Source organism: Aristolochia californica, unplaced genomic scaffold (genome assembly GCF_029961685.1).
Source record: "Aristolochia californica isolate CCGP_79_NKW_82.1479 unplaced genomic scaffold, dmAriCali1.0.hap1 SCAF_9, whole genome shotgun sequence".
In the NCBI taxonomy this organism is placed as follows: domain Eukaryota; kingdom Viridiplantae; phylum Streptophyta; class Magnoliopsida; order Piperales; family Aristolochiaceae; genus Aristolochia; species Aristolochia californica.
Window position 1 is genome coordinate 29,777,082 of NW_027182290.1, and position 9,603 is coordinate 29,786,684.

Here is a 9,603-nt window from a genome sequence, read left to right on the forward strand (position 1 = left end):
CCTAAACTACTATCAATACATGAAAAAGTCGATATTTTTAATTTTTTAAAATTTTTTAATGATATTTAACGATGAAAATTTATGTTATCTGATTAAAAATTATTTTATGACTCATGAGTAGATAATAATTGAATGAGTGACCCCTTTTTATCGTGCGAGTTCATGGGGCGCAATACGGAAAAAGAAAACAGAGAAACAAAAAGACTTATTAGCTTCACAAGCAATTGAACAGAAATTATCGTTCCGACATTATTAATCATCCAAGCAAAATGAAATATTACAAATCCAATCTTTTCCAATAACCAGTGACCAGAGTGATCAGAAGCAAGAATAATCAAAAAAAAAAAAAAAACAGCAAGAAGGGACATCTACTGCCTCGTGAATGTAAGGGAGTGAAATTGCACCCCCAAGGACGAATAATACTTAAACTGACTGTTCCAAACAATCTGGCAAACAAACCTCGTTTTTTCTTGAACTTGTATCGCATGGCACATCATAGATCCCATATTCCAAAGCCCAAACAGCAAACCCACCTGTAAAAGTACCATCAAGATCAACTTTTTTTTTTTTTGACAAGAAAATAGTTTATGAAGTATGAGCTCAAAGAGGTTAGAAGAAATCATCCGGAAGGCAGAAATAGTGGGAACCCTGTCCACATTCTTAATTATCTCATCACTGCTCAAATCAAGATCAACTTAGAACAAACATAAAAAAAAAAAAAAAAAAGATCAACTTAGAACAAACATAAAAAAAAGATACAAATTTAACTGAATACCGAGTTCAGAATTTCATCTCTTTTCTTTCCCATGCTACACCTTTTTTTTTTTCTTTTTTCGCTAGATTATGTTTGCAGAGAATCAAGAACCCTCCGAGGTGAGAAATCAAGCTCATATATTACAATACAGTGTCAAAGAGCTGCCTAAAAGATGAAAAAGATTGCCATGGGTAAGAGAAGAATTAACTTTTTAACCATAGCATAATTGCACTTTGTTTTAAGACGATATTCACCTCTGATAATGCAAAATGATGTGGAAGATACGAAGGTTCTTGCAAGCTAAAACGCCATAAAACTCAGATAGAATATAGGTTATATATGTCCTGCTTCAAAGCTGACAAGGACAACTCATGTTTACTAAATATACTGACCATAATAATTCCTAAAGCTACTGAAGGGGATCGAGTAGAAACTATGCAAGAAGGGCTTGAGGGGATATAGTTTCATCTTCCATTGGGCTCAAAGTATAATCTTTTTGACAACCCTACTTGATGAAAATCCTTCCAGGAAACATTATTCTTTGCATGTTCTCCACACCTGAGTGCAGACAGCAACAGAACAGCTTAGCCAGGGCAAGGGTCAGAAGATAAAGCACATCCAGGCAGTCATACTAATATGAAAAATGACAAGTAAGGTTGTTAATACACTTTCTTTTGAGCCCTGCTTTCTACTTGAACACCAAAGATTCTAATTAGCACCAATCCTTCATTACTAGTAAGACCAGCAATAGGCATCCTCTAATATTATGAAAAATGGCAACTGTGTATGTGTATAAACAATGAGGCAGAAAAGTTGACAAGAATATAGTCAAGAAGGTTCTGGAAAGCAAATATTTCAACAGGACAGGAGATAGCAACCTGCAGAATATGCTTTTTTTTTTAATAATGGTGCATATATTGAAAACAAAGAAGTCCTGCAGAATAGGCTTCAGTGGAACAATAATTAAATACATCCAGAACAAACAAAATTTTATGTCAATGTAAACAAAAGAAATCTCCACCCACTTTTCCAAGTCCAAACATGAACGTCATACAGAAAAAGCAAGACAGATCTAGATTCTTTTTTAAAAATATTAAAGAAAAAAGGTGAACACAATATCATTATCTTCAAGAAAATATTTTAAAAAGGCAAAAGGATAAACTGGAAGGGATCTCCAGGTGAATTTGCAAACAAAGATTCATAACAGAAAATAAGTTAGTGGGAACTGCCTGACAAAAACCGACTCCAAAACCCAACAACAACATTGTTGTTTTTCTTCCTGAAGCAGTGAGGTTAGATGTCATTAAAGAACAGAAAAAGCACATACTCTACAATCTTAGTAGAGATAAATTTCAGAAAGAAAGAAAAGCTAAAAAAAAAAACACCCATACGGATAAACTCGACCTACAAAACAATATTCAAGGGGTTAGAATTTTCCATAACTAACAAACTTGGGAGTTCTATTGAAAAGTGGTTTTCTGGTTACTCACATTGATGGAGAATCAATCAAACTACACAAATCATGCTCCACTTTAAGTCTAAAATAGTCGAAATAAATGGGGACAAGACATCTTTAGATTCTCAAACAGTTAGCAAAGTTTTATTGCAGGTTAAAAAGTAAATTAGTGAACTTTGCTTCAAGGATATAGCAACAAACAAAACTTGGTAAGGAGATTTTTATGGATGAACTTATTACCTACAACAAATCAGCAGCCAGTGCTGTCTTAGGACAATATAGCAACAGGAAGTAATAATCAACAAATGCCGCTCAACCTTATCTACTTCAATTAACAACAAACACTCTCCAGTACACAGTGCAATCTTGGGGCCCGTCGCCGAAGCAATGGTTCTAAACGGAAAGAAGAAACTCCACTGAGCCACCTTTTGGCATTTTCCATCTCATTCCAAGCCTGTACTATTTCATCAATCTTGAATACCAATCCTGCAACCAAAAAAATATTGCCATGAAATTAATAACACTTACAAACAGCAATATTTTTATTCTACTGCTTTTAGAAAAGGCATCAACAAATACCAGGATTAATAAAAAATCAGCACAAGTTTCCCTAATAGCACCGCAACAAAATAGAGAAGTAACAACTGATTTATGTTTGAGACGAGTCCAAATATTTTACCTTTTTGAGCAGTTGCATTTGAACAGTGGTTCTTTCTCATGACAGCAATATCCATTGGAGAAACTCCAGCCTCTTCAAATTTCTCAATGGCAGCTTCTAGACAATCTTCCCAATATTCAATTCCTAATTTAAACTCTACAACCGAGCGCTCATAAAGCATACTTCCCCACAAAAGGTTGATCTGAGACCTCAAATTAGCTTCCCGTTCAGCTGCTTCATCCATAGATACGTCTTTCAATAGCCCATCTAAGCCCAGTTTATTAAGAACTGTCTTCTCTTTTTCGTTATCAGGATTCCCCAGTTCCATCGAACGTCGTGCCTCCATTTGCTGCCATATGTATGTCCCATTCACCATGTTTGCCTCAGCATTGTTGAAAAGATCAATAATATCTGTTGAAGACCATGTCTCAAAATCTGTGTTCGATCCAATTGCATGGTACCAAGAAAGCTTTGCTTGCTCAAATTGCTGCTGCGAAAGAGCAAGAAGAGCCTCATAAAAGTCAGGTTTAATTTTTAGGGCTTCACTATATTTTGCACCTGCTTTCTCATATTCTTTTTGAGCCCACTCATATGCAGTTTTTACCTGAGCCAATATGGATTCACTAGAACCATCTTCAGACAGATAGAGTCTCTTCCTTGCCCTAGACATGTGAACATTCCCCCAGTTGAACAAAGCCAGAGCTGCCATCTCCTGAAACTTGTCTGCAGCAATATCAAAAAGTTCTTGTGCTTCTTCACTTGTCACAGCATCTTCCATGGCTTCAGAGTACAACTTCATTCCAAGGTCATGAAGATCCAAATACTCATCAGAATTGAAACCCACATGATTCTTGAACAGGTGAGCAAACTGAACAATCCAGTCTTCCACAGAAGTAGGTTCTTTTTCTGATTCTTGATACATAGAGCCATTCTCAGACGGATTACTTCGATTCATCTCCACTTTTCTACCCTCTTCAAATAATGGATCTTGATCAGGATTAACTTCTGAAATATACAGCTTGATAGAGCTCCGGGGATCAAATGATGCCTCTGCTACTCTCAACTCATCTGTGGTGGTGATAGTCACTAGATCACCCTCTTTATCTTTGTATTTGATGAGAAGGGCTTCCAGACCAGGGAAACGGTTTTTAACAATTTCCCTCATATGCAAAATGGAACAGTTACCAGGTACTTGAGTGCACCTAATGTCTTCCCCCAAAACCAATTTCATAGTCCTAGGAGGCTCCTCTTTGACTTTAGGTTTCTCATCAATAACTGCCTTGTCCTCAGTCTTGTCACTACAAACATTACTCTGCTTCTTCTTTTTGGTCTTTTCTTTCCTCTCTTTGAGCTTATGCGATAGATGCATAGGTTCTATATATTCTGGAACTAAAAGAAGCTCTTTCTCATCCACCTTGACACCTTTTCTCTCTAATGCTTGCTTTACCCTGTCAGCAATCTCTTGTGCCATGAGATTATTTGTTTCTGAGCTTAAAACCAAACTAGCATCCCTAAACGCCCACTCCAACCGGTTCAAAGATTCATAACAGCGAGCCCTCTTCAAAAGTGCTTTACTGTACTTGGGAGAGACTTCTAAAGCCAAATTGCATTCATTGATTGCTCTATGGTATTCACCAGGACCCATCTGCATGAAGCAAGCAGCCATATTGCTTCTGAGATATGCCACATCTATATGATTTCTGGGGAGGAGCTTTATGGCTTTCTCGTATTTCAACATGGCTCCTTCATGGTCCCTCTTTTGGAACAGTTTGTTGCCCTCTTCTTTGAGATCCTGAGACATGCTTATGAATATTGCTGTATCTTCGTCAAAGGCCTTGGATTTCATCTCCACGGGCTTGTTCTTTTTCAGATTTGGATCATTGGTTTTGGCACCGGTAGCTTTCGTTTTCTTTCCACTTGGCTTTCCCATTCTGACTGAACCGAGTTTGGCAAAACTTCAGAACCACAATCCAAATGCCTTGCTCCTCCGGCAAGCAGTATATAAATCACCTAAATTCTCAAAATCCTAAAAACCCTAATTGTTCACGAACAAACAGCAACAACCACAAGATTGACATGGCACCTCTATTCAATAGTCTTCTCACCAATTGTCAATAGTCGGGGCTAAAAACACCAGAAATGTACATGACTCCGGTCAGAGGCCAACAAGTTGACCGTTTATTAATGCGGAAACCCAACCTGAAAAAATAAAAAAACGCATGAATTCTAGATTTTCACAAAACAACTTGACATTTCTGTGCATATTTTTCGTACCCAATTGAGAAGAAGCAAGTTTCCGATACAATAACTCAGTTTCAAGGAATTCACACTTCTCCCCGCATTTACAGAAAATAAAAATAAAAAATAAAAATCTCAAACAATTTACAGGAGTGAAAGAACATACTGATCAGGAAAAGTGGTCGTTCTGCAAAGAGAATCCCCAAAAAAATTAAAAAAAAAAACCCTTTTCTGCAATCTTCGTCAAGTTCCCCCTGAAAAAATAAAAAAACGCATGAATTCTAGATTTTTACAAAACAACTTGACATTTCTGTGCATATATTCGTACCCAAATGAGAAGAAGCAAGTTTCCGATACAATAACTCAGTTTCAAGGAATTCACACTTCTCCCCGAATTTACAGAAAATAAAACTAAAAACTAAAAATCTCAAACAATTTACAGGAGTGAAAGAACATACTGATCAGGAAAAGTGGTCGTTCTGCAAAGAGAATCCTCAAAAAAATCAAAAAAACCCCTTTTCTGCAATCTTCGTCAAGTTCCCCTTGAAAACAGCTAGAGATTGCACATATCCATTCATTTCTTCCTTTTTCTAATGCCTATGTCGGCCACAGAAGCTTCAAAATCCGACTATTCCTTGTGCTTTAAAATAAAAAATTGAAAGAGGGACGTCTTTGGTCCCACAAATTCCGTAACTTCCAAGTTTCCGGGAAAAACAGAAGGGAGAGCCGAGGATGAGAAAACGTACGATAATAGATCTAAATTTTACGTCCAGCAGACGCAAAATATCAGAAATGCCCAAAACCGACCATTTTTCTCGAATGCCGAAATAAGCAAAACTGCTCTGTACTGGTTACACTTACAGAAAAAGGTCGAAGCTACCCTTACCAGAACCAACAGTCTCCAACTCTTCGCGTGTCTGAGCCCAAGTTCGATATTCGTTCCAGTAGATACTCCGGATTCAGAGAAACAAAGAGTACAAACCTAGAGAAAAACGAAGGCGAAAAGAAAAAGGCGTCCAACAATGGAGACGCAGACGTAGCTAGGCGCCCTGTATCAAATCTGATTTCCAAAGTCAGAGGAAGAAGAGAAGAAAACGAGCCTAGGGAAGGGGTACAATAGGGAAATACACAAACGGTTAATAAGCTTCGCCAAAAAAAATGGTCCAGTCTGCGTGACGAGAATAAACAAAAGCTGCCAGCACTGTTCACCAAAAGCATTAAACTCAATTAAAACTCAGTTTAGTGCCTTTTTTGCTTAATTAATGATACAGACACGAATCCAAAAAATGCGGGCTGAGATTCTTCTACGAACATTTATTCCCCGTTGAACCCCGCATCGTTCCACTAATTGAATTTAATCCTGCCAAATCTGCATTCTTGCTCTTTATAAAGCGCAATTAAGAGAATTGGTGAGAAGGTAATCACAGTCGGAGATTCCGAATTCATCACCTCTGGTTTCCCGGCTTTTGAGTTTTGACCTGACGAGGCAATGATAATATCTTACCCAATTCGGATTAATTTAATGAAGTGAAATCACCGGGACAAATGGAGACGCCAGCGAGGGAGACGGAGAATCAGATTAAAGAAACGGCAGTGGCGTTACCCGAGCAAAGACGAAAAGGAAAGCGAGAGGAATCGTGAGACTCGTGGTTACCGCTCAACCACAGCCTTGCATATTTGCCGACCAGAGAAACACTCGAGCCCGGGATGGGACAGGACAAAAGTGAAGGGATACTATAGTAAGAGAGGTAGACAATCCCAATTGAAGTGAAAGGTGGATTATTTTGTTATCGAACATGGTTTATATATTATCGAAACCATTGGGTTAAAAGGCTCGAACTGTTTTAGGAAAGCAATCCCATGAATCTTATACAATGACTGACCCGATTGATACAAACACCAATTCCAATATATATCATCACTTTTATTCACTAAAGTTGTATTCATATGCAGTGATTCTTTTTATTTCAAGGGTTGTCACTTTCTCTAGTCTCAGTTCTACCTCAGTTCAATATTTACTTTTTATAAAAGCACTTACCCACTACTTTGCCATTTTCCATTGTTACCTTTATTTGTATAGGTTTGTGATTTGCAATGAAGGACTCCGTGAGGTATTTAGAACTTGGTTACTCTTTTTCTTGAAGAGAGAGCAAGAAAAAAAATATAAATACATAGCAACATTTTTACAGTTTTGGATCTCACACAATGATTCGTAGGGAAGAAGAAGATAAAAAAGAATTAAGTCGAAAAAAACTTGAAAACCCTAGGTTCGTTAAGGAAAACGCATATTCTTGAGCTAATTGATGAGAATTTAAAATCCTTATTTACTCTAAATCAATACTTACTTTTTCTCATTTATTTTACCCATTTAATCTAACAAGGTTCAATATAAAATATAACAATAATGCCCCTATGTCATATTAATTCGAAATAAAATTAAAATAAAAAAATTAAAAAAAAAATTAACTTCTTTGTGACCCGGCACGTCTTAAGACCGACATTAACTCTTCAACTAAAAAATAAATAAATTGAAAGAAAAAAAATTAACTTCTTCGTGACTCGGCACGTGTTATGACTGCACGCTGGTGTCGTGCTATGAGTCATCTATGCCTCACGGGATCCGTTTCATGGCGGACCATTTCGTCCTCCTGACTGTAACAAGCCAAACTACAAGAAAATTCGGCATCTCCGGCGTCTTCAATGGCCGACGACGATATTGTGATCGCCATGCCTGCGCTCTTCTTTTCCCCCGTTGAAAAGAAGACTAGAAAACCAAGCAAGAAGAAGCTCACCGAGGAAGAGATCGCCGCTCTCATCCCCCTCGTCGCCTCCGCCGCTTCGGATGCTTATCGCTTCCTCTCCATGAACGATCTCTTCCTCCACCCCTCCCAAGCCCTAACCCTCGAGTCTTGTATTAAGTCCACGGCCCTCTCACTCTCCAAACTCCACTCCCTCATTATTCCCGACAATGTGTCCCCTAAAACCCTAATTCCTCCCTCTGTCCCGTCTTCGCCCTCTTGCTCACCTAGCTGGTTTCGCCGCTTCCTCTCCGGAGCCACCGCCGACTCTGAGCACCTCTGGCTTCAGTACTTTCGTGTCACCAGGCATTCTTTCACTCGTCTCCTTCAGACTCTCTCACCTCACCTTGGCCCTACCCCTGACTACAGTCTTGCCGCGGCTCTGTTTCGCTTGGCCCACGCCGCGCCCTACAAAGCCGTGGCCCGTCGTTTTGGTTTCGATTCTTCCTCCTCTGCCTGTCGTGGCTTCCACCGTGTTGTCAAAGCCATTATTGATCATTTATCGCATCTTCTCCGTATACATTCAGAGTCTTCCCTACATATGGAAGAACTGTCTCTCCCTAATTGCCTTGGAGCATTGGGTTTTCACCGTTTCTTTACTAGCGAGGGAACCCTGGTAGTTCAAGGATTGGTCGATTCCGATGGAATATTTCTTGATGTCTCAGCGGGTTGGCCCGGCACGGTTTCTCCGAACGTCATATTGCAGCATACGAAACTCTTTTCTCGCGTTGAGACGGACAAAGAATTGCTGAATGGTTCCTTTTTCGAGCTTTCCAATGGGGACACTGTTCGACAATACATAGTCGGGGATGCATGTTGTCCTCTCTTGCCTTGGCTGATCACACCCTTTCGGGAGGAGGACGGGGTTGAATTTTTTTCCAAGAAAGTGTTTAATTCAATCCACGGCAATAGAATGAGTTTGGTGCAAAAGGCCTTTGCGCGGGTTTTGGCACAGTGGAGGCTTCTCTCCGACCGGTGGAAAGAGGAGTGTTTGGAAGCCTTCCCATTTGTAATAGCGGCCGGGTGCCTTTTGCATAATTTTTTGATAAAGTGTGGGAACCCCCCACCGGGTGAGATTGCAGATTTTTTGCAGGAACAGAGCTTCCCCGAATTTACAGAGGAGAACAGTGTAGAAGGAGAGGCATTGAGAGATGCTCTCGCGTCGCACTTAAGTGAGGTCCATCGGGGAACGGCTGACAGTGAAAGAAGACTTGGGGTGGTTCGCTGAACTTCTTTCCAGTTTCTTGTACTATGAGATAAATATTGTAATCGGAACGATCCATGAAGAAGCATTTGGTCATACGAACCGCACAGCGGTTTCCACAGATGCTTTTAAACTACAGCTGGTAAAAATATGAGGAATGTGAAGTTTGTCTGGTTGCTTTTAGCGTTGGATGTGCAGAAGAACTGCAACAAGAAGGGGAAACCATTTAAAAAGGTCTTTGAATTGTTTATATTAATGTTCCTTGTTAGCCTCAACTATGTAAATCGTCCACTCTTGTGGAAAATTTTGAAGAGACTGGCATTTTAAAGTCATCTCTGACTACTGAGAGGTGAATGAATCAGTTGAAACAAAAAGAGTCGGTTCGAACTCGTAGTTGAGGCGCGTTGCGTATGGTTCGAAGTGTACTCGTTGCTGAGGAAATTTCGCAGAAGCTCCTCTCAAGTATCACATTCAAGATATTTTGACTTTGGCTAA

General features: G+C 39.4%; 2 protein-coding genes across 4 annotated transcripts; one reads left to right on the plus strand and one right to left on the minus strand.

Moving 5' to 3' along the window:
• Positions 1-192: 192 nt before the first annotated feature.
• Positions 193-6,079, minus strand: LOC137942049 (protein PHOX1). Of its 3 annotated transcripts, XM_068787724.1 has the most exons (6): positions 5,565-5,860; positions 5,273-5,360; positions 3,473-5,067; positions 2,890-3,355; positions 2,451-2,696; positions 193-533 (listed from the first exon to the last, which is right to left on the minus strand). In XM_068787724.1, exons 3-5 carry the CDS (start codon positions 4,796-4,798, stop codon positions 2,542-2,544), a joined length of 1,947 nt encoding a protein of 648 aa, XP_068643825.1. In that variant the 5' UTR covers positions 4,799-5,067; positions 5,273-5,360; positions 5,565-5,860; the 3' UTR covers positions 193-533; positions 2,451-2,541. The 3 variants fall into 3 exon arrangements, with proteins under 3 accessions (XP_068643825.1, XP_068643823.1, XP_068643824.1); XM_068787722.1 differs by having other exon boundaries at positions 2,890-5,067; XM_068787723.1 differs by lacking the exons at positions 5,273-5,360; positions 5,565-5,860 and adding an exon at positions 5,993-6,079 and having other exon boundaries at positions 2,890-5,067.
• A 1,651-nt stretch (positions 6,080-7,730) lies between these two features.
• Positions 7,731-9,449, plus strand: LOC137941551 (protein ANTAGONIST OF LIKE HETEROCHROMATIN PROTEIN 1). The gene has a single exon (XM_068787010.1). It carries the CDS (start codon positions 7,807-7,809, stop codon positions 9,130-9,132), a length of 1,326 nt encoding a protein of 441 aa, XP_068643111.1. The 5' UTR covers positions 7,731-7,806; the 3' UTR covers positions 9,133-9,449.
• Positions 9,450-9,603: the final 154 nt, after the last annotated feature.

What these genes read in the sequence shown, in the direction of transcription:
- LOC137942049 (XM_068787723.1), bottom strand. Translation starts at nt 4,798, where the DNA reads ATGGGAAAGCCAAGTGGAAAGAAAACGAAAGCTACCGGTGCCAAAACC. An exon ending in AAATGCAACTGCTCAAAAAG is followed by an intron (nt 2,697 to 2,889) that starts GTAAAATATTTG and finishes TTTTGGTTGCAG; the next exon opens with GATTGGTATTCAAGATTGAT.
- LOC137941551 (XM_068787010.1), top strand. Translation starts at nt 7,807, where the DNA reads ATGGCCGACGACGATATTGTGATCGCCATGCCTGCGCTCTTCTTTTCC.